This window comes from Catharus ustulatus, chromosome 3, assembly GCF_009819885.2.
Source record: "Catharus ustulatus isolate bCatUst1 chromosome 3, bCatUst1.pri.v2, whole genome shotgun sequence".
NCBI classification, from domain to species: Eukaryota; Metazoa; Chordata; class Aves; order Passeriformes; family Turdidae; genus Catharus; species Catharus ustulatus.
In genome coordinates this window covers 101,559,828-101,584,707 of record NC_046223.1, presented here as the reverse complement: position 1 = coordinate 101,584,707, position 24,880 = coordinate 101,559,828, and the positions used below count along the sequence as shown (strand labels likewise).

Below are 24,880 nucleotides of genomic sequence, written 5' to 3'. Positions count from 1 at the left end.
ATCCAAAGGATACCATTTTTTTGCCAGCGAGATCTGTGTTTCCTATGAACATTGCCTAGTGCAACAGAGATCAGTTAAAGCTTGACAAATATTTTCATTTAAACATTTCACAGTGAAAAGAACTATTTGTTTTTAAAATAAAACTTATGTTCTATGCCCTTATTTGTCAAGATACTTTAACAACTATTTATTGTCTTTTTTTCTGATGCCTGCCCCCTCTCCCCACCATGTCCCCTGACTGGAAAATGAGCAAATGAAAGTGGTCTGGGATGTTTTCTCACTTTTTGAATTTTATTTCTGACACTGTGTAACTTTTAAAAACTTTCTCAACTTTGAAGAAGTAAAGATCAAAAGTAAAATGAAACATTGTAACCTTGTCACTTTATAACTGTTCAAAAAAGTGGAAAAGGTATTTAAAATGTAACAGAAAGACAGAATTACAGAGTTTCAGTTTTCTGTTGCTTTACACTTTTCCAGAGCTAAAAAGGTTTCTAAATTTACAGAGGTGCAAAAAGGAAAATGTGAAAAATAAGGAATAGGGGAAATAAAGGTCACAGTTTTTAATGCATGTTTTATAGAATGGGGAAACTTTGGGACGAAAACATAGGACAAAGAAGAAATAACAGTAAGATCTGAAGCTATGCAAAGAAAATACTATCATTTGGTACAATATAAAATAAAATATATTTTCCAATTATTTTTCATGCATTTTCTTAATAAATGCATTCTCCCTATGACTAGGATCCATGGATCAGCTCAAAAGCATTCTACAAGGTCCCAGTTCAGAGCAATGCCTATCCACATTTATCTGTGCATTTGCCAGGTTGCAGTGTCTGGCACTTGGTTGGAGGCTGTAAATAGCAGTGAAGCTCACTTGTGAAGGAGACAGAGCATTCTCAGAGGTCTCTGCTACAAACACACTTCCCCAGGCACTAAATTTAAATAGGAATCCCATCTCCCTCTCCCCCAAGAGGAAGACACATTTCTTTGATGCTGCCATGATTTATACAAATATCTGTAGGACAGTAAATATCGCTGTGCCTATTTTTGCTTTGTCTTCCTCCATGAATCTTGTGCTGAGTGCTCATGGTCCAGTTCCAGCAGCAGAAAGATGGATCTGCCCAAGCCCCAGCCAGGTCTCCAAAGGCCCAAGAGATGCAGTCTCACTAAGGTGCCAGAGACAGATCTCTCATAGAAAAGCAGATTTTCTAAGAAGAAACTATACAAATGATGTAACTTTATGCTAAACATAGTGATCCAATTGATGTAGGGCCCCTCTCCTGTAATGTTTCTGAATTACCAGAAAACCAAGACATCAGCTCTCCATGGTGCTCACTTAAGCACAGCTGGGCAGGTTGTATAGCCATGCCCGCCAGTTCTGGGGGAAACTCCTGTCCCAGCACAGGATTTTAATCACCTGCAGTTAGGCAGGGATGAGCTTCCTGACATCAAAACCACTTTACCCCCTCAACAGGGATCTAGGTGCATGTAGGTATTCTGAATAACAACTGAAATCTGGAAAGTCCAAGAGGTGGAGGCATCTAAATCCCAAAATAATTTTTGAAACTTGTACCGGGGAGTTTTCATGGGGCAGGAAGGTTCCCTGGGACTCACTCTGTGGCCCGGGGGTTTGGGATCAGTGACTTTGTCTCCCTCTTAGATTCTGGAGGCCAGCCACACTTAGCCTCTGTGCACTGAATCCCTACAGTGCAGGGTATCCCACCCCTGCTGGGACTGGAGGAGTGTTTCCATCTTGCTCTTGAAAACAAACCAAAAACCGTAGTCACACATGGTTCTATAAAAATAACAAGAAAGTGACTGTATAGTTGGATTTATTCAAATTCATTCTGTACACATTAGCTGTAAACATAAAAAAACAAATACAAATGGGGGCACTGGGTGTGTGTTTGTTTTTCAGATGACAATGCTCATTGCATTTACCTATGAAACTGGGAAGATCACAGGAGATGATTCAGATTATTGGGTAAATAATGCATGTTTAAGAATATGACCCCTACTGTCCTTTTTGCTGGTTCTTCATTTTGTTGAATGATTTATTTATAGCATGTCTGTGAATCCAGTCCCTTCTGTGGGTGATGTCATCTTTCTCATGTATTACACATGCTGCACCCCGGGGGAAAGGGCAGTAACGTGATTCAACATTTTACTATTTCTCTTTCCTCTTAGTACATATACTTTATATACATAATTTTTCAAATGTTACTGAAGCATCTATTTAAAAATATACATTTATAGAAAGAGAGGAAAAAATTATAGATGCCTGTTCAAGTTCATTTTCTCTGTTACTGACATTACAGATAGCAGGAAAACTATTCTGTTTGTGTCATTCACTTAAGCCTTGTTTGTAAAGAATTCCCATAGTACTTTAAATGTCTGATGGCTAACACTTAACTTTGGAGAGATTAATGAAGCCAAGGTGAAATGGTGATAGAGTGAAATAGTAGCAAAAAGGCTGGGAAAGAGAAACAAGTACAAAACCCACGCTCAGCAAACAAACAAATAAAAAAAACAACCTAACAAAAAACCAAACCCAACCTGCTGCTGTTTTCCTAAATTAAAATAAAAAAATAAAATGTTCTTAAATATTGATATTTTCTCAGTAAGAGGTCATTTTTAAGGTTATTTTATTTACATATTTTGTATTTATTATACATATGAAATATGTAAATATTTGATTCACATCAAAAAGTTACTGGAAAGGAGGATGACAAAAACTGATTAAAATAATTTTCAGTATTTTGGAGGCAACCTATTTCTCTACACTGCACTGGGAAATCCATCCCACACATCAACCTCCCAGCTGAGCACAATATAAGCAGCTCTCGGGAGGCAATGAAAATTTCCAGTCCCTGACAATTTTTATGAGCTGGGATTTGGTGGCTGCCCTTTAGTAAAAAGCTGTGGCTTCCCTTGAAGAAAACATTTCTATTCTATTGCCACCCTGCCAGTCCTTACCAGATACTCCCTCTGTTTAAAGGCTTGTCAAAACTCATGATGGAATCAAACTTCTTTTTTTCTTCAACTGTAATATTCAAGGCATCTTATATAGCTAGAACTAAGTGCCTGCTTTAAACCAAAATCCATATAAATTAAATTGAAAATAACTTTTATAAGAATGTATTTGTACCTGATATTTTGAGTACTTGCTTTATGTTTCACACAAAAGACAGAAATTCTGAATTCTGGGAATCTTTTCTGAAAAAGCCTTTTTGATATATATTGCCTCCAACATCCCAGTTCTTTTACATGAAAAAAGGACATTAATATGAATGAGAGTGATTTGTATGGCAAGGGGACTCTCAGAATCAAGATGCATTAAAAGGTTCTTAGAAGAGGATTTTAGACAGAGGGAAAAAAATCCCAGAATTATTCAGGGAGTATGCATTCGACTAGTCTATCCTAACATAAAGCATACAGTAAGTAGCTTCTGACTCTAAATGTAATATTCTAAATCAGTGACTGTTGGACCAAGTAGTGAATATCTCTTTCAAATCATCTGTACCTGAGAATACTTGAGTTAAAATTGATTAGTGTTTTATTTCTTATATATTCATAATGTTATAAGAGTGTATATATATATATATATATATATATATATATATATATATGCATGTATATATATGTATGTATGTATGTATGTATATATGTATACATATTTACCCATACACTTCAAATTTTAGAAAGCAAAAATATATCTGGCAAAAAAATTCACGTATCATCATTGAGGAGAATAGCTAACTAAGCTTCAGATAAATGTATAAGGTTCTGTCTGGAAAGACTGAATCCATTAGTGAGCTGAACTAATAGGTCAAGAAAAGTAATAGCCAAATAAATATTTTATTAGCATTTCGTGAAACTTGCTAATGGTTAAGGCTACTAATCCTATGCTAGTGGGAATCTTTATTCAATATCAGGTCATTATTCAATACATATTGTCTCCAGTTTCATACAAAGTGACTTTCTGAGTATGACTGGAGAAAGGTATTTTCACATTAATTGAATACTCTGTGATGCAGTGGATGAAATCTGCTGCTATTCTAGATTTTTACTGGTTAAATAATTGGGGGAATCAGAACTGTATGAAGCTACATTAAAAAAAAGTCACTTTTATTTGCAATAAATTTTCATAACTGAATTTTCTTTTGAAACTGTAAGTTATGGAAAGGCTGGTGTCAGGCAGTAGGAACATCCCTTAACACAGGATCTCATTTTCCACAAGTGTAGTGAAGAGACCCAGCCCTCCAAGCGCCTTCAGTCAGTCAGGGAGAGGAGCTGTTTGGGAATGCCAGCATGGATGTGGGATTGCATGTCCCTACCCTCATCATTTGTAAATCCAAGTTTTACCATTTACTTTTTGTCTTTCCCTTAAAGTCAAGTCTCTCCCCATGAGAAACTGGTGGAGACGGGAGTTGCCAAGTGCCCCAAATAAAGCTGGGGCTTACACAAGGCAGCCACAGAACTTCTTGCTGACCAGTGCTCTGGGCACACACATTTTTCAGAAATTGTTTAACTACGAGAGACCCTGATGGATCAAGCAGCAGAGGCAGCTTCTCAGTGCTCAGGGCACACTGGAAATTATCCTGTTGAGGCAGCCCTCTCATACTGGTGCTAAAAAACAGAAAATACAGAACTTGGTGGGCAGCTCATGACAACTGTTTCTCTCTTGCCTTTCTCTTTTAATTTTCTTCGTTTTCTTCCTGTTGTTTCCAAGGCAAGACTACTCTACATTCTTTTTCCTGCCTGTGTCTAAGTTCAAAATCAGATGGTATTTATTCTGTCAAAACCACCATTAACACCAGTGGAACATTTTTAGACTAAGAAACCACTGAAATCAGAAAAAAGCACGAGATCAGTTGCAGTGCAGGTGCACCATTTTTATTCAATACCAGTAAAGCAACACAAATAAGTCTGAGATTTCTATCATCCTTCATGCTTTTCTAGCTTTAGTTTCACCCCTTATCCATAGCATTTTAAAAAAAGAGAAAGAAAATGCAAAAATTTTCATGTTTGAAGACAGGAAGTTTTATGATTCAGTAATCACTGAAGTTAAACCGTAACACTGATGTACTGACCAAGTGAGCATTCCTTTCTCAGGACATTAAATAAATTTTACTAATTTATGTTAATATTTGAGCAGGGAAAATACTTAATGATTCTCTCTTTTCTAGCCCAGATGGATTGATTTCCTTTCCTAAGAGTGCAGTTTATGAAAATACTGTCTAAACTAACTGAGAGTGCTAGAAGAATATAAACTGTATGATTCTTATGTATAATTTAAAAAGCAATTTCAAGGCTCCAGTTCTATTGCTGTTCAACATATAAAATTCTCACTCAGCTCTGCAGTTGGAGGAGATTCAATAGAAGTGATTTTACAATTGATTTCAGTAGGTGTTTTGACTACAAGGGAAGAACAAAATTGGCCAACAATATCTGTAAAGTGATTTTGGATTCTTGGGAGTGAACGCACTACAGTGTAAATTGTTATCATTTTCATGAGCTGGAGCTCTCATCCTATCCGAAATTCTCTAAGAAATTCACAAGTTTTAAAGAATTTGCATCCATAGTCTCGTTCTTTGCTCCCCCTGTTAAGAATGAGCACCCATATAAACAGGAATGCCACGGCTGTAGAACTGACACTGTATATAATAAGAAGTAGTAGATGTCAGTAATAGAGCAGAAGAGGTTTCAGGGCAAATTCCTTCTTGCCTTGCCTTTAACCTCAGGATTTTTACATTCCAATCATACACAGTGGTGACAGCTTCTCTCTGGGACTATTCCATAGATTGAGGTTTAGGTATTCTCCAAAATTATAGGGGATTTATGGTCAAAATCCTGCAGAAATAGGGTTTGTAACCTGTAGCTGTAGTAAATTAAACCAAGGTCTGTTCCCTGGCTCAGAAGCCAGCTGGCATGATCTGCCCACATCTATGCTGTTAAACTCTCCAAAATAGAGTGTCTGAATCCAAACTGCCTATTGGGAATGATCTTTGGCCCATGTTAATTTCCAAATGGTTCCAGTGATTTTTTGGAAGAGTGCTAGCATTCACCAGCCAAAACCATGTCAGGGATTTTGTCTTCTAGCAATTTAACAATACAGACAGCTGAGTTCCAGCGCCTGGACTATGTGCTGACTCTGCTTTAATTTTTCAGTCTAGATGTGCTTTCTATCTATTCCTGGTGCTTTCTATTTCCCAAGCACATGCTCTACCTACAGGATAACATATCAATGGAAAGTGTTTGTGATCTGTCATCAGAATAAAACTATTAACTCCTTGAGCCCTTGAGTGGACAGAGATATCTAATGTAAAATCCTGAGCTAGAGGCTGAGGACACCAAACATCCCATTTTTCAGTGAAGCTGCAGGCAGCTCCTCACCCAGAACAAAGAGTGAGGTCAGAAATCTACCATGGATGGCCAGCTGATGCCAGGTGTCTAACTTCTGTGTACTGTACGACTTGGGACACTTGCTCTCATGGCAGCATATGTACAGTTATTTCACAATTATAAGGCGCACATTACAATACAGAGTGTGATAAAAGGTATCTATTCTATCACCATCTGTTGGGGGTGGGGGCAGTGATCCTTATCTCAACGGCAGATAATCTGCTAATGGGCCATCCATTGAAACCAGGCAGGGCATTGTTCTTTATCTTTTCACAACCCATCCTTCCTCCAGCCAGTCATTTTCTGCTAATGGCCCATTGAGTCCCACTGTGGGACTGATAAAATAACTGCATCCCATTGGAAGTTGCTCCAGCCTGTGGGAAGAGCCCAACATTTCTTACCAAGATAAAAACAGAGGTTTTGGGACACTAAGGGAGCCCCTTTCTCCACTGGACTCCAGAGGAAAACCGGATTTCTCCACATCACCACTGGACCTCCGAGGGAAACTGCACCTTCTCCGGGAGCACTGCTCCAACTGAATCACATCTGTCACTGCAGGAGGATGCAGCCACCATTTAATGGGACTGCTACCAACACCCTGCCTGACAGGGTGTCAGGTTGTACTCTGACTTTGTCAGGGTTTGAAGTTTGTTCCTTTGTAGTACTGTATTTCTATTTTAATTTCCCTAGTAAAGAACTGTTATTCCTAATTCCCATATCTTTGCCTGAAAGCCCCTTGATTTCAAAATTATAATAATTTGGAGGGAGGGGATTTACATTCTCCATTTCAAAGAGAAGCTCCTGCCTTTCTCAGCAGACACCTGTCCTCCAAACTAAAACAGCAACTTTTCGTTCTTTGTCCACATATAAGCCGCACCTGATTATAAGCCGCACTTCGGGTTTGGACCAAAATTTTAGTCAAAATGGTGTGGTTTATAATCGTGAAATTACTGTACTTAAAAGGATTTGAGTAAAGTTGCAGTTTTTCCTACATTGTTCCTTAACTTTGCATGACTGATAGAGCAGCTTTAGTAATGTTTGCTTAATTGCATTTGTGCATGAAAGACTGTGATACCTATCAATATTTATATCTGTTCATTTATGCAAAAAAGATATATGCTCAGGAAAAGGCTAATGGGAGAACATGTGTGCAAGAGATTGATACAGGGAAAGCAAAGATAAATATTTTTGAAAAATTACTGCCATAGTTGCTCAAATGTCTTTAGCGTTGTTGTAAATATTTTCCATTTGTATGTGACTTTGTATATATTTTTGCTTGTCTTCCAAAGGCAAAATACATTTGTGGAAATGTGATATTTTACATCTGACTGACTAATATAGTGTAAATATACAAAAATGTCTACTCACAAAAAGCTCTTCTTTGGGGCTGGAAAAGTCTCATATCATCACAGCTACGTCAGTATTCACATTTCAAACAGGAAATTATCTGGGGGAGGTGGTGATGGTATTTTTGCTCTTATTTTCATTTTACAAACATTAACACTCCACCATTCTCTTTGTGGAACAATTCACATCAACCTCAGGCAAAATGAGGATGGATAGTTTTAGCAATTTAAGTAGGTGATTTTGAGAAATCTGGTTGAATCCAATGAATCTTTTGCAACATAATGGCCTTGATAACCCACAAGTGATGAATGACCACAAATAGCTGAGGAAAACAAAACTGTTTTCAAGTTATGGCTGCCCATAGCCAACAACAGAGATAGTAGTCGAAATTTCCAAGGGCAAAAACAGGTGGGCACTTCTCACTGATTTGTTACCCTTTTTCTACTCTTGAAAAAAAGTGCTTCTGTCAGAGGAGCAGTTTGCTTCTGATTCCTGAAGAGTATGAGCACTAAAACTCAAAGAACAAGGTGAATGAAATAAGGTGAATGAAAGGCAGGCTTTAAAGAGATTTAGGGAATATTATCACAATAAGATTATGCAGACAAAGGAAGTCTCATCAAGTAAAGGTTAGGCTCAAGTGCAAGCTACTTTACAGGCAAAATCAAAGTTCTTATAGTACTGACTTGAGAAAGCAATCTCAAGATGAATTTGTTGCATATTTATTTATGCATATTTGGTGCCTTAGAGAAAGAAAAAAACCCATCTAGTTGTACACATGAAATGCCAAAATGTCACATTGGTATCCAACTTAGCAGAAAAATTATAACTGAGATCTAGACTTTATTTTTCACTATGCCTTTCTTGGATTATCTTGTTCTCATGTGTAGATGAATCCTGCTTCATTCCCTGTGTACATTACAGTATTTGTTAATGCTATTTTGAGAAAGTATGACTTGTATTTTAAAGCATATATGTGAGTTGATTTTACTTGAAGATGATCATCATCTTTAAATTGAATTTGCAGAGTCATAGAAAAAAACTGATCACTCACAGATATGCAAAAATCAGAGTAATGCCAATAAATGTAATGTGGGATTTCAAGGGAAAGGGCCAAGATCCTTTCATTCTGACTGTTGTGGGAATTATTTATAGAGATGGAGATATTTGTTGAGGGTGGTTTGATTTACTGTGATTTCATTCTGGTTTGGTTTTGCTATACATTTGGGTGGGGGGTTTTGGGGGATTTTTTTACTATTCTATCAAAATATTAATAGGATATAAAAAGTTTGTCTTAAAACTTATAAAACTCTAAGTCCAGCAGATGAAAATGTCATTAAATTCTCAGGACTTAAAGTTATAGATTTTAAGGGACACTGCATTTTAACCATTTAGTGTGGTCGAGCCAGAAAGCAATTTCAATGAAAATCCAAACACGTGTGTATGTGCCTGTGTTAAGTCTGTAACGATGCAAATGTGTGTAGGTATCTGTGTGGGTCTGTGTTACCTACAGTCCATGTTTTCACACGGGGTTAAGTCTAACATTCAAATTTGAGAATATAGTATTCAAACAGAAATGCCAAATACTTTTTTTTCCTCAAACTTGTACTTCTATACTTTCTTCCATAAAAAACTGAGCCAACACCCAGGCTGCACAATACCTCCACAGTGACATTTTAAGATGTGATAACTTGAGGTTTATCAATCCAAGAATGCTTTCAAACACTAGATATGGAAAATTCCCAATGTGTCATGCAGAAATTCCCTCTGGCATTAAGACCTGACAGAACAGAAGTCTGATTTCTCAGAGCAGTAGTAACTGTTCTCACTCAGCAGGAACCAAAGAGAAGACTTCAGCTAGACACATTTGAGACAGCATGGAGGTGACCTCACTCTGTTCTAGAAGATTTTTAGTTTGTCTTTGTTAACTGTGATAGGACTTGAATAATAATAATAATAAAAAAAACCAAACAAAAAACAACTCTATAGGAATTAAACAAACAACCTCCCAATCCCTGAATAAAAAAATCAAAGTTCCATGGAATACTCTCAGAGCATTGCTGCAACACCTTCTAAAATATCTTAAAAATGCTTTTTGAAACTTCTTTGATATGTACAGAAAGGATAGTGGTATGGTGGCTGCATATAAAGATTTTATTTCATTGATTTACAATGATCAGCTTAAACTTCCTATATTTACTATGACATGTCACATTCAAACCCTTATTTCACATCAGTTACACATCTCCATTCACACAAAAATACACTACTACAACAGACCCCTGAAATTATAGATTGCTTTCAGCGTTCTCAATAGGTCTGATAAGTTAAACAGAAATCACTTGTCATCCAAGAATTGCTTTTTGAAGAAATGAGCTATTCAGCTAGCTGTTGGGATAAGGAAAGAACTGGAAAAATGGGAGGAGTTGTGCTCAAGAGTCACACAAAATTATCTGCAACTTTTTCAATTACTGAATTGACTCTCCCTAGGTCAAAATGTTTCTATCAACTACAGCTGAAGTTGATTAAATTTTTTCTGTTATTTCCTGGGTATTAAGGGTAACCAACAACCCTCCCCAGTAGAAAAGGATATTATCAGTTGATACTTTCAACTCTGTGCAAGTTTGCAGAAGTACAGACATTAAACACAATTGAGAGATGTGTCCTGTATATTTCCTGGGATATGGGAATATGTCAACTGGCAGGACTCTAGAAGGTTAATTTCTGCAATAGATGGCTTGTATTAATTACAAATTTTGAATTTGTAACAATATAACTCCATCATTTCTATAAAACAATATTTAATATACAACAAACTTTCACCACATAAACACATTAAAAACACCTTTTTATAGTTTCAAGAATTGATTACAGGTTTCTCATAAAAACATTTTCAGAACTAGAATCTTAATACAGAATGATTTATTCTATGCCAAAATACATTTAGATGGTAAATTGTTTGTAGAAAAAGATACAGAGAGAAATGGGGTTTGCTGGCATGTAATCCATTTTATTCATTCTTTCATGGTCAACTTTAAAGCAAAGTTAAAAATGTTTGTCATAAAATACTTCATTGTCTTATCCAGAGTCTTAACCAGAAAAGAAGGAAGCTAATTGACTTATTCTGTGTTTCAGTGTCTCTCAGGCATGCCCAGAACAGCACTTAGTACGCACTACCTGGACCATAACTACCTGCCAAGGGTTTTTCTGAAAGATATAACATTCCCATCAACTTTCAGCTTTAGGTGCCCACAGAATGAGGAGTGGATTAACTGCAATAGCTGAATTGCATTTACCAAATGCAACACCAGAAAAAGAAAAATCCACATAAAACCACATAGGAAGATTGATCACACATTTTTATTAGAGTCTTTTGAACAATTGCATTATGTTGTTCCTTTATTTAAAAACTCTTGCAAAAAAAGACATTGGAGTGGACTGGTTTCAACCCTGAGCATTAACACTGCATATCAAGTACTGTAGTAAAGAAGCTGGTTAAGTTTGTAGCACTAGCACAAGTCACTGATATTAATCCTCTAGGTGATCAGGTTTTTACAAAAAAAATACATAGTTTTCAATAAATAATGCTTAATTTTACAACTTTGATACAGCAATGTCATACACTGTTTTGACACATACTAAACTCTGCATGCTATATAGTCTACTAGAAGACAAAACTTTGCCATGCATTTTCTTTTTCTAGTGCTAGAAAACACTTTGTCCTCCAGTGCATTGCCTCAAGCAGCCTTACCATCTTCCTTCTCTCACAGCAATAGGCCGTGCACTGGCATGCAAAAACCTCAAGAAAAGGTTTCCCCCCCACCATCACTCAGACTTCTAAACAAAAGTACTTTTCAGCTTTTCCCCCCAAGACCTGGAGTGGCTATGAAAACTAATTTCATGTGGCCTTGAAAAGTCTTTGAAATTACATATTTTAAAAGTGTCATGCTTGAAAAACTGCTCTAAAACATTCAATTTCCCCCACCTGTGGCCATCATGCAACATCATTGAAATGTTGTAACCATCAAAAGTCCCACATTGGAAAACAGGCCTCCATTTTAAAACAGCCCACCAAAAAATTAAAGGAAATAAGAAAAAAAGTATCACAGCATTTATGTAAAGACTCCAAAACGCCAACATATGTACAAGAGCAAAACCAGATACAAATTGTAAATGAACTAACAATGGCATATAACTCTTCTCCCTGGCTTTGCCAGGAGTTGAGGCAAGTTGGTTTTGGAGATAAGCAGGACGATGGAAACGAAAACAAATTGTGACAATGGGAGTTCCCGGATTAATCATTATTACTTGATCAAATTTCTTCAAGCAGTAAATCAATGTCTCGATTTTACTGGAAGTGTGAATTACCAAAATCTAAATCCTTACTCAATAATTATAAATCTAACCTGCTTCTGAACTTTGACAAGTCTTAGAATTTTGGCACCCTTGCACTTTTTCATCCTGCAAGATAGCACTTCACAGAAAATCCAGATGTAACTAACCACAAAAAGAAGAAATTTGATTAATTAATAAGGATTGAAACCTCCATTCTCACACTTCCAGGTTGTTGTTCATCATTGAAAACCATTCACCCCTTCTTATCCATATTGCTTTAGGGGTTTCCTCGTATCTACAGAAGTCATTCCTTTTAAATTGCTGTCAATCACAATTTTTCTAAGAGTTTTTAAAATATTCCTATCTTTGCACTGGCATAAGTATTGGGTTTTCTAAGAGAATCTCACCCCAAAGAAGGTATTACTTTTATACATGAAATATTACGAACTTTTGCTTCCCTTTTTGTAAGTCATTCTACATTTTCTGCACATTTGTGCTTTATATTGAATATAAAAATAGGTCTTTAAAACTCTATTTACTTTAAACTCACTAAAAAACTACTTGCTTGTGAAATTCTCTTACAAATTCACTGCATCCATGTAGAGAAGATAAAACTAATTAGGCAGTTAATTGGTATAGGTAGTGTGCAAAAAAATTAAAAACAAAAACAATCACAGCCTTGGATGTGAGTGAGGGAAAGGAAATGGATCAAAGAAATACAACTGTATAGTAGGGGAAATGTAAGGCAACTCATTGTATTAAGTTTTTGTTGTTTATTTTTTCCTGGCCATTCTTACAAATGGAGGTTAGGAGGAGCTAAGACACCTATCCTGCCAGCAGCCCTTGAGGCAAAAACTCCCATTATGCTCAATGAGAATTTTTTTTTAACCAGAGCAGGTTTAAGGCCTTACTAGGCAACAATTGTGAAGATGTAAAACGGAATTCACGAACTGTTTTGATTATCAAACACCTAAAACTTATATGGCCCTGACTTTGACCCCACACCAGTTACCCCCTGGTGTAACAACGGAGTTGCACTTTCCTCAAAAAGGCAGGAGTGAAGGACCATACTGCACGCATGCAAATCACATTCAATAGACTTGAAATTTCATCTGAATGTCACTGAATGCCTAAAGAGCATGTAGCACTTAAAGGACGCTTGGAATGAGCCTTTCTACCACATTTGTAAAAGACTGCACTTAAAGAAATAAAGTATTTCTTAATTGTGGTTATTTTAAAAGGAAGGGAAAAAAACAGAGTAAAAACATCAAAAGGGGAAAAAAAGTTTGCAAAAAATGTTCACTTTAAAGGTAGAAAGAATCAGCATGTTTGATTAGGTTTTATATTGAGTTGACATCCTCAGTGTTAGTAAGGAAGTTGTCTTTCAACACAGAGAAGCTCACTTTTCTCCCTGCTATCACTGAGTCCTATTACACGTAGAGGAGTATTGTACAGAGACAAATGCAAGGAATGCGGGGAAAAAGGCCACGGGACATACCAGGCCTGCAACAGGACTGCTCTAGCATGTCAACAAAGATTCCTATGTACACAAAAAAAGGAAAGAGAAACAGAAGGTATGAATATTATTAATGACAAAATTAAAATAGTAGCTTAGCAGATGCTATTTTTCATGAGTAGAAGATTGTTTTTTACTCTCACTGAGATCAGTAGGAGCTTAGGCATTCAACAGCATCAAACTTTAGCCCTAACTATGCAGTGGCTTAAACAGAACACTACCTAATTTTTCCTTAAACAATATGCAATAATAAACTCTAAAATAAAAGCAACTCAAGTGTTTGGCCAAAAATTGTTTCCCTGCACCATATACCTTCACTCAAAAAGATTCCTCTGATATAGTACAGTATAATTCCCATTTAGAAGAAAGAAAAGATATACTTTTGAATGGGTATTATATTCTTTGACTAAAGTAGACCTGTTGCTCTTTTAAAATATGCCTGACTGCTCTTTAACTGGACCATTTAAATCAGCTATCCTTGAGTAATATTTTAAATGGTAATTTTAAAAACAGTTTCCAAAAATATATGCAAGTCAAAACTTTCATAGGCTGAGACACAGACACTATTACAATGCAAACTAAATGCAGCCTGTATTTGACCATAATCATTCATAACTCATTGAACATCTGTAAAGTACAAATGTTTAATGACACTGCCTATTATCACTTTAATAAACAAGGATGCATATCAGAAGAAAGGGATTGAAAGAACAATTCACCCTACTCTCATGATAGCTTGAAGAATTACTAAGAGAATTTTGGCTCAGTTTTAAGACTTAGAACCTGATCAACTTACTCCATCACCCTAGCCCAAAACAGGATTTTCAATAGCAGGATAGTGAATGGCTAGGCTAGAGCACTTCAGTGTATCTATTTTCTTTCAGTCTTTTGCCTTAGAAGAGATAAATGTCATTTGTTTTCAATCTGATTTCTAAGTTATTACATGGAGAACACACTAATCATTTGAGACCAAAAACTGAAAATTCAAGAAACTCTGTTTTATTGAGGACTATCCATTGCCAAGGATATCTTATATACTGTAATTAAGTTTGTTTTAAAACACAGTTTCTCATAAAGAATTATCACAATGCAAGACATAAATTTGAGTTCCCAGATATGCTATATCTCTTTTCTGATAGCAAAGATTTAGGCCAAACAACTTTTATTTAGAATCATGAGTGTTTTATTATTATTATTAGAAAGAGATCAGATTATATTAATCATTTTACTACCAGTTTAACTAACCTAAAGTAAGATATCTCACCACTTAAATGCCTAAGAGTTGTCTTTGATTAAACATAACATGCATGCAGGTTTTAATGTTATGTTTTATTATGCCTTACAAATGCGTATGCAGGATTTTCATTTCAGCAAGTCTGAAAGCCTGTAGCAGTGGTTGCCACCAAAACACCAGCACAGTGAATTGTCCCTGTAAACAGCTGGATCATTAATTAGCGGAGAAAAAAAAAAAAGTAGTAATAATTTACCAATGCTTATCAGATAAAAAAGTAAACTTGAGAAACAAACTTCCACCTCTTGAGTCTGTTTATTGCCATCAGCAGCTATTTCAGAGCACGCAACTGAAATCCGATGGCTCCTAAAGTCAGAAAAAAAAAAAAAAAAAAAAAAAAAAGCACACTGACAAAGTCTGCTCACCTAGCGCCGAAGCTCGTACCCGTTCCCCTGCCCTGCCTGCCCGGAGCGGCGGGCGGCTCTCCGGAGCGGCCGGGGCCACCCCGGCGGGCCGAGCGCTGCCCGGGGCGGCGGAGATGCGGCACCGCTGCCCTCAGCATCCCCACCTCGAGTCTGGCCCAGCTTATCCACCAGAAACGGGAGAGGGGAGCAAAAAGCCCGCGAGCGTGCCAGGGGCGAGCCGCCTCCCCGGCACGGCCGAGAGCGGCAGCGGCCCCGCCCGGAGCCCCCGCCCCGGGAGCGGCTGCGGGGACAGCCCGGGGCACCGAGCGGGGCCAGGCCCCCAAAACACGCGGGGCCAGCCTGCCCGGAGCGGCCCGCAGCCAGCCAACCCCGGCCCCGCGGAGCAAAGCCGGTGGGAAAAAAGTGGCGAGGAGGGGAAAAAAAAGGAAAAGAAGCAGTCCTCACTCTCCTCCCCCCTAGCTCTGATCATGCACAACAAACAGCCTACAGCTACCGCTCCTCCGCGGGCGAGGGTGACAACACGGCATCTCCAGCGTTACTGCTACAGACACTAATTGCGATACGAGTTTCTATCAGTTCCAGCTGATTTATTAAAATTGTAAAGATACAGACTTTCAGCATTAAAAAAAAAAAAAAAAAACAGGCTATGATGTTGACAGTGCACGAGTCTGCTTTTGCCATCATTTGCTACAAAATATGCAGATGGTCTGTACTTTAGATTATATTGCACAACATGAGAAACTTTTAAAACTATGTGCCTTTTTTCTTTTTTTTTTTTTGCTAAAATCGAGAATCCAGTTTCATACCTTCCATCTGGGGCCCCATCCACATATCACAGCGTATGAGATACATAAAATCCTACTATAGTACAGTACATATACAATCTTTTAAACTAAGATAACAGCTCTGAGGTCTATATCACCATTTTCAATAAATCTTTACCTACAAATATTGAACAAATCTGAACTATAGCTGTACAAAAAAAGTGTTTGTTTCTTTTTTTTTTTCTTTAAACCACAAGGCCTTTAGATGCAAGGATTATTTTTTAAAATTTTAATCCTTTTAAAACCAGGACGTAACGTACCAACAAACTTGCATGCTAAAAACAGAAAAACAAAGAAAATAAAAGGGAAGAAGTGCCTGAAAAGTCTTACTGAAAAAACACAGCAAGAATGTTCCCTTTTCACTGTACAAAAATACGCCTGAAAATATATTAATTTTTAAAAAAGACTGAGGTCTGTTATGTATCAAAAATGTTTCAATACCTTTTTGTACTGAGGTCTAGGCTGTCTGGTATTCAATCAAGGAGGTATAAGGGAACAAGTTACAAAAAAAAAAAGTTGGCAAGTAGAAATCACATTTGTAAAACCATAAACAATTTGATCTGAAAAGTAAACTCTGATCTTAAGTCAGTTCAGTTATTTGTAAGCGTTTGTACAGTCTGCATTTTTTCAAGCTCCCTGCAGCTTTGTTAAGAATCGGATGCATAGAAGACATCAGTTTTCTCCCTCCAAAAAAGTTGCAATGGTCCCTTTCGGAAAAAAAAAAAAAAATCATAACAGTTCGTTAAGATCTCTCACGGGAAAAAAAATAAAAATCCACAAACCCCCTTGAGTAACAGTTGTGCTGCCAAAAGACTTCTTCGCAGACCATCTTCCAGACTTCAATCAGAGACTGACAAGCTTCAAACAGCGCCTTCTGTATCATTTTTCCCCCAGTCCCATTTGCCTTTGCTGTTGTTGTTGTGATCACCAAACACAATAAAAATTAAAAAACACAAAAATAAAAATTAAAAAAAAAATAAAATCACAACTCCCGGGCTCGGAACTAACTTCAAGATTTTTTTTTTTTTTAAAGAAAACAAGACTTATTTTTTAATCATTATCATGATCATCATCATCATCACCGCCGGCGTCGCATCGCTGCAGCTCCGCCGCTGTCGCCGCCCGCCCTGGCCGCCGCCCCCGCTCAGTACGTGAACACCAGGTCGGAGAAGTTCGCTTCCAGCCAGTCGCCCGCGATCATCTCGCTCAGCTCCGGGGTACAGTAGTCGGGGAACTCGAAGTGGGAGCCGAGGCTGCCCTCGCTGAAGGAGTCCAGGTCCTTGTCCACCAGCGAGAGGGAGAGGTTGCCGCCGGCGGCGCCCGCCCCCAGCTCGGCGGCGGCGTGGCCGTGCTGGGAGAAGTTGAGGCTGAGGTCGAAGAGCAGGTCGTCCGCCTCCTCGCTGCCGGCCGACGAGGTGGAGATGGACCGGGAGGAGGCCGGGGAGAGGCCGGGCGGCTGCTGCGGCGGCGGCGGGCCCTGCTTGGTGATGTTCTTGAAGCTGTAGTAGAGTCTGCTGCCGCCGCCCGCCGCCGCGGCGCCGCCCCGCACCTCCTCGTACAGGCTGGCCCCCTCGGTGGACTCCGCCGAGGAGCTCAAGGTGGGGCTGGCCGGCACTTTGGCCACGTTGTACCGCCGGAGCTGCTGCGGCCCCGGCTCCTCGTCCTCGTCCTCCTCCTCCGCCTCCTGCTTGATCCGCAGCTGCAGCTCGTCCTCATCCTCGTCGTCCTCCTCCTCCTCGTCCATGAAGACGCACTTGACCGTCTTGCTGCTCACTTTCAGGGTGCCGAAGACGTACTCGTCTCCCGCGTAGTCCCCGTGGTGGGTGGTTTTGGCTCCCGGCTTGGGGGGCGAGGAGCCGGAGGAGGCTTTCAGCTTGCTGCACTTCTTGCTGGAGCTCTTGGCGCTCTTGCTGCCGCCGCTGCTGGCGGGCGCGTTTTTCTCGGGACTTTGGCTGGCGTTGGGCTTGGCCGACGGGTCCATTTTGGGCTTTTTCCTGGGACGGTACTTGTAGTCGGGGTAATCAGCCATGTGCTTGAGCCGCAGCCTCTCCGCCTCCCGGATGAAAGGGATCTTCTCGCTGTCCTTCAGCATTTTCCACCGCTTACCCAGGCGCTTGGAGATCTCCGCGTTGTGCATGTCCGGGGACTGCTCCATGATTTTTCTCCGCTCGATCTTGGACCACACCATGAAGGCGTTCATCGGTCTCTTTATGTGCCCCGACGCCGTTTTGCACCAGTCCGGGTCGCTCTCGTCTAAAGCGACGGGGCTACAAGCCATGAACTCGCCCTCTTCGGTGTCCATCGCTTCCCGGGGCAGGTTGCTCTCCGCCTCCGTACTCTCCGCCTGCTGCACCATGGTGGGCTCTCGCCGAGGCGCCGCTCCCCTCCGAGCCAACAAAGCCGCTCCGCCGCCGCCCCCTCCCAGCGCCGCACCTTGCCCCTGCTGCGAGCCGCTCGGCGCGGCGAGGCGGGGCCGGGCGGGCGCGGTGGCTGTGGCTGTGCCGCCCGCACCGCAGCGCCGGCGGTGGGGCCGGGCCGGGTCGGGCGCGGCTGGGCTGGTGCGCTGGGCGCGCGCTGTGCCCGTCCCCGGCCTCGCGCCGCCGCCCGCCCTGCGCGCGCTGCCCGTTCTGCGAAACTCCCGGCTCCGCGCCCCGCGCGTTATCAGCGCCTGATATGGGTGACATCACTGCCGCCGCCGGCCAATGGCGCCGCTCGGCGCCGCCCGCCGCCACGCCCACCCGCCCGCCGCCACACCCCCGCGCGGTGTTGGGGGCGGCCGCGGGAGGAGTCGCCGCTGGTGCTGCCCGGCTCTCGGCCGGCTCTGGAGCTGGGGGTCGGCAGTGCCGCCGTGGGGGCTCCGCTCGCCGGCCCCGCCGCCGGGCGCGTAGCGGTGCGGTTCGGTTCGGTTCGGTTCTGTGCGGGACGGGGCGGCGGCAGCGGCGGCTCTCCCGTGTCTCGCTTCCTCCGGAGGCGGCGGAGCCGCGGCGGCCCGGGGCGGGCGGCAGGGGGCGCTGGCGCTCCGCGGCCGCCGCAGCGGCGCGGCCTCAGCTCCTGCGGCGGCACCGCCGGGAGCGGGCCCGCCCCGCCGCGGGCTCCGGGCGGGTCTCGGCGGGCACGGCGGGCTCCGCACACGGCCTGTCCCCCTCAGCCCTGAGCCCCCGAGGAGCGCTCCAGCCGCCTCGGCTCCCTGTCCTCCCAGGGCTTCTTTCGGTGTCCGCAGAGAGCGGCGCTGGGAGAGCGCAGGAAGAGCCCGATGCGCTGCCGGGTCCCCGCGGGTGCGGACGGTGCCGCGGCATCTCCGGCCTGCCGGCGCTCCTTGTCCCCCGGGGAGCCCCGGGCTGACCGCAGGAGGGACGTGAGAATCGTCGCACCCACCTGGAGGCACTTACCGCGTGGTGTGGGCAGAGGATAAAGGCGCCTTCCCCTTTCTGTGTGTTTCACAGCGTGAAAATATAGAGAAAGCATCAAACACTGCTGATTTTCTGTTTGTTTGTTTCTGTGTTTGTTTGCTCGGAAGCATCAGGTTATTCAGGATGCTGTAGCAGATCCACCTATCCGGATAATCAATCCCATGTTTGATTTTATCGCAGAATGCCTGAAATCCAAAGGTGACAGTGCGCTATACACGTGTGGTCATTTTAATTGCAAAATGTATGCTGGAGATGAGTTCACATACTGTTTTATGGGTTCCTTTGTGCTTTTTCCAGCTACCGTTTGCAGTTACTAGAAAAAGTTTAGTAAGTTTTGTGAAGGTTGCGGGCTGTATACGGACATAATGGCAGTGAGGGGAATGAGCATAGCCAGAGCACATCCTATGAACTGGTGCTAATGGGGCAGTAGGTCCCCTGGTGCATCATCCTCTGATTATCCCAGTGGTTCATTTTCCTCAGACTACAGTAAAATTACTGTGTTTGGATGATGTGACTCTGATATCATAGGGCTGCAGAGTGACAAGTGCTCTTACAGGAACAAAAACAAAAAAAAAAGAAGCCGAAAACGTCACACTCCTCTTTTTGCTGCATGGGTAAGTTGGGGCTACCAGGTCTCAGCTGCATTTGTGAGGAGTCAAGGGGAGCTTGAAGGATACATTTGAGGCAGATACAAAGTGTTGTGTCCCTTTCCTTGCCTGACCCCAGCTGGGTGTACCGAGCAGAGGGAAGAAAAAGGACATAGCTGAAGAAGGTTCAGTTACTTCACTGTAAAGATGGGTTTTGAAAAATAGTGCTCTGCCTCTCCATGACTGCCCCAGCTGTGATTTCTGCTCGAGGCTTGTTGCCACCTCTCTCTCTCTACTGCACTTGGTGCAATCTAGCTCCATAATAATGTCTGTCCTTTAAAACACAGGAGATAAAATGGAAAATTTGACTGGCAGGTTTCTCAACCTGTCATAAAACGTTAAAATTTAGAGAAACCACATGAGAAGAGGGCGCAGTACCTCCGGGAGGGAGTGCCTGAGTTCCTGTCGCAGCTGTGGTCAGCTGTGGTCTCTCCGGGGAGGGCTGTTGGCAGGACCGGGCATTCCTTCCAAGAGGACTCCGAGTTTGGCGCTTCCTGCTCCATCCGGCTGAGGATTCGCTCAAACTGGGCACACTGTAGAGCCTTCTGTGTCACCCCGATTTTATAAAAATTGAGAGTATGTTTCTTGCAGTGATGATGTGTACAGGAGTCTCAGGAGTGTGTAGGTGCCTGAGTGCCTCGGGGGAAGGCAGCTTTGATGCTGCTGGGACCTTTACTAGGATGACAGCAGAATATCAATGTCTGACCTAACCCTACTTCTTCTGTATTCTTCTGTAAGTGTTCAGATACCTAGTGAGAGATTCTGCAGTTTTTACATGAATTCTTTATCCAGATAGAAATAATGGTGTAATTTTGCAAAATGACAAGAGTCAAAATGTTTTAATTTGTTTTTGGCATTTATGGGAGTTTTCATTATGTCATATATGTTGCAGAAAATTCAAGCTGATGAAATGAAAATTGAATCTTTATTTCCTGTAAAGTGAATAAAATTAATGAATTTTCACTAAGAACTGCTTTTTTTTTTTTTTCCCCAAATAATTTTACAAAAGCCATAAACTGTTTTGGAAAATGTTCACTCAATTGTAATGGAAGCCATATAATCAGTATTGATAAGGCTGGGACTCCATACACTAGGGTGTCAGAATCTGACATTTAACACATTAAGATCAGGAGAGATCATTTTTAATAAAGCTTTGGTGTAATTTGAATCCACTGTCATTACATCAGGCTTCTGGGATATTTCCACTCCTTCATGTGTGTCCCTGTGAAGATGTGTATTAATACTACGGGTATTTAATAAATCCCATTTTTGTATTTTTGTATTAAATCTCGTTTTCTGAGTGTCTTGGCAGCATTTCAATTTTTCCTCAAAAGTGATCTTTAGATATAAGCTGCATTACTCTTTTCTCATGCTTGTCCATGTCATGTTTTGGTTATTTTTTGTTGAATTTTAAGGGTAATGCTAGAGAGATAATGAAGGTGAAAACTGGCAAATAATAGCCACACTCAACAAAACAAAAAATCGTAGAGATTTAAAAATCTGATTAAATAGGTACATGAATAAGTAGATATTACTCTTAAATAATTTTATGTTCTAAAAGCAGTTCAATAATTGTATGTATGCATGTATATTCCTATTAGAGTGCAGCATTTAGAACTAACAGCCCACTACTCGTTCTTTTGAAATTCAAATGAATAATCATCCTCCCATTATCTAGGTCAATAGGAGGCTGGGCTACCCCAGAAAGTGCGAAAAAAACAGGTAAAACAGGATTCACTGAAGAGCGTAGTGCTTTTCTCCTTGGATGGAGTCTGTTTTTGTGGGTCTGCATTTACACTGGGTTTCCCAGTGCTCTAGCTCGGGGGTGTGTTACTCTGAGTGACCTGAAGCACGAGAATGGCGGTGGAAGCACCGAGTTGTCCTCGGCAAGAAGCTGGTGAGGTGCCTCCAAAAGCCTGAAGCCAGCAGGAAATGCTTCATGTGGGAATATCAGCCCTGTGCATGTGGCCCAGTGTGCCTGTATCTACCCCCAGCAGTGCTTAGAAAGGTGAAGTGAGGTGTGTTTTTAAGAGACTGACCTTATGCAGTCCTTACAGGATTTTGACTATCAAACAGGAATTAAATACGAGCAAAAAAAGGTTCGTTGTTCAAGAAATAGTGTTTTAGAAAAAGTGGAGGATATTCCCTCTCCTTACAGTGCTTGCTCTCAGTGTTAAATTTGAATAAACTGAATGCCAAGATTTTTACTGTGTTAACTCTAGTGATAAATAGTACTATGAGTACAGCATTCTTTTGGCTATTTATTTCTTGCTTGTCCTGAATTGTGCTGCAGATTTTTGCCTGGAGAGCCCAAAATGACTTTGCCTGGGGAATGTGTGGGAAAGCTGGAGTTACGCACCTTCTGCAAGGTGTGGGAAGTGGTTTCAGTCACAAGCTGTGGATTCAGAATGAAAGAAGAGAGAATTACAGTGTCAAGAGGGTTTTGTCTTAATAGGAAACATATGATGAATTCTGAACGGAGGGGTTGCACCCAAGGTTAGTTCACAGACACATTTCCTAGAGATCTTCTCTGAAATAAATATAAGTTCCTTGAGTATTGCATTCATGAGGAAAAAAAGTAAGCTGTGGGCTTGCTTCATGGTGGCTAACACGGGTAAAATAGTGAAAAGGCACACAGGCTGTGCTTTTTAAGATTTGGTAAATCTTCCCTGCCTTAGTGTTTTTGTCTCAAGCTGCTAATTCACACGAAAAAGCCAACTTTCTTGTCATTGCTAGGAAAATGACATCCTCTCCTCTCTTTCCTGCATGGTATCCATGTTCTTGGATTGTGTAAGGCTGGTTTTGCACAAAGTCTTTGTTTTGAAAATGAAAGTGCCCAGACCTGACAGATGTCACAACCAAACCTCAGATGAAGAGGTAAAGTGAACTCATTTAACTGAAAAAGAGTAATCATTTTAGAGGATAAACTAGTTTAACCACAATCAAGAAAAAAAAATTACATCCAGTTTGAAACTAAATGCAGAAAAAGGAATCCAGATGGATTTCGCCTTGATTTTTTTTTTTTTTTTTTTTGCAAAAAAAATTAATTTTGTCAGAAGTATGTGCACCAGATACCGCTCTGGTGAGGGCAGTCTGAGGGTGGTTTTCTGGCTTCTCAGCACAAAGCAAAGTGTGGCATCTTCCCAGGCAGTGTGGCCCTCTGCTGCTGGAGCAGTCCAGCTGGAGCCCAGAGAAGCTGTTAGTGGGGGCAGGAGCAGCTCCTTCTAACTCACCTCCTGCCAGACCTACATATTCCTTACTCTTTGTCCAGTGCCCAACTGCTCCTGGCCACACAACAGAGCTGTGACAGAAGTACTGAATTTGAACTGCCTGTAGGTAGCCCCAGAAACATTGCTTACTCTTTGTAAACACATGATCAGCAAAGACATCTAGAGACAAAATGATTATCTACATGGGTTGAAATAATCCAGGACTTAAAACTGGAGCAGAAAGTAACCCTATTCTTGCAGCTGTGTGGTGAGTCCAAGTCTGGCATCCTGGAGTATGTGGTTGCTCCAACACCCTCCCCTAGGGCATTGTTGGATGACAATGCTGTCTCACTGGGACAATATGGATGGGCCATTTCCTCTCAGCCCCGACATACTGATCTTACACAACAAGATGTTTTAAGACACCAGGATACATCACTTGCTGATTTTTTGTAATATCCTGATTGGAAAGTGCATCTTATTAAAAAAAAAAAAAAAAAAGAAAATCCAATATATTATTTGAGTAATGTGTACATTCAAAACCATTTTATGCACTAAGGAGCAGCATAAAAATAGTGTTGGGATGTTCCATATACATTGCACCCCTCTCAGATTTTTATTTTCATGATAAATATTTTTCTTATTGGTTATGAGATTAAAGCCTGGCTCTGTGAGTCAGGCAGGGTCTCTTCCATCCCACAGATCATTGTAGTACTGGTAGTTTTTTTTGGGAGATAATTTCCTAGCCACTTGTGTGTAACCCTATTGATTTGAACGTCTGCCCCCAGCAACACCTGTGCAAATTCATGGATGGCACTGGGATTGCACAGATGCCATGGAGGGCATATTCTGGCATACAGGACATTTATTACTGGTGGTGATGCATGAGATGGAAGGGATCCAGGGCTCAGGCTGAGTTTGTGCAGCTGGCAGTTAGAAATTTACTTGCAAACTGAGCTCATTGGGTAGAAAAATCAGTGTGATAATGAATCCAGAGCCCACCGTGCCATTTTTACCAAATCACTTTAGGGCAGAAGAACAATTTAGAAGAGCTGTGTCTCTTATTAAGTGTCTGAAAATCCTACTTGAAAAAACATGGAGAGAATCCCATAAGAGATTATATTGCAGATATTTGATACCAGAAATTACTGTTTCTAGGCTTGTTTAAATGGAAATGTTTACTTGTTTCTACTGAAAAATTGATGCAAGTAAGTTTAATATGTGAATTGAAAACAATTTTATCTTAATATTAATTATTCAGCCACCAGTTATACAAAATTAAATGGAAAACACTTACTTTTGACATGTTTTATTTTGATTGATGTGAAGTCTTTGACAAAAATCAGAACAATTCAAAGTGACAGAGTTTATTCATAATGCTATACATTTCTATTTCTGGCCTATAGACATTGAAATCCACAGTGTTTTAGCAGGTCTCTTAGGAAAAAGTGTTGTACCCTGAACCAATTATAGACCCTTTCTGGCTAAATTGCAGAGCCAGTTTGCTTAATATGGGTAATTTGATGTTGTAAAG

General features: G+C 41.0%; 1 protein-coding gene across 1 annotated transcript; it reads right to left on the bottom strand.

The window, feature by feature from the left end:
* Nucleotides 1–17,114: 17,114 nt before the first annotated feature.
* On the bottom strand, nt 17,115–18,813 carry SOX11 (SRY-box transcription factor 11). The gene has a single exon (XM_033056771.2). It carries the CDS (start codon nt 18,434–18,436, stop codon nt 17,225–17,227), a length of 1,212 nt encoding a protein of 403 aa, XP_032912662.1. The 5' UTR covers nt 18,437–18,813; the 3' UTR covers nt 17,115–17,224.
* Nucleotides 18,814–24,880: the final 6,067 nt, after the last annotated feature.

Excerpts from the sequence above, each read along its gene's own strand:
- SOX11 (XM_033056771.2), bottom strand. The coding sequence starts at position 18,436 with ATGGTGCAGCAGGCGGAGAGTACGGAGGCGGAGAGCAACCTGCCCCGG.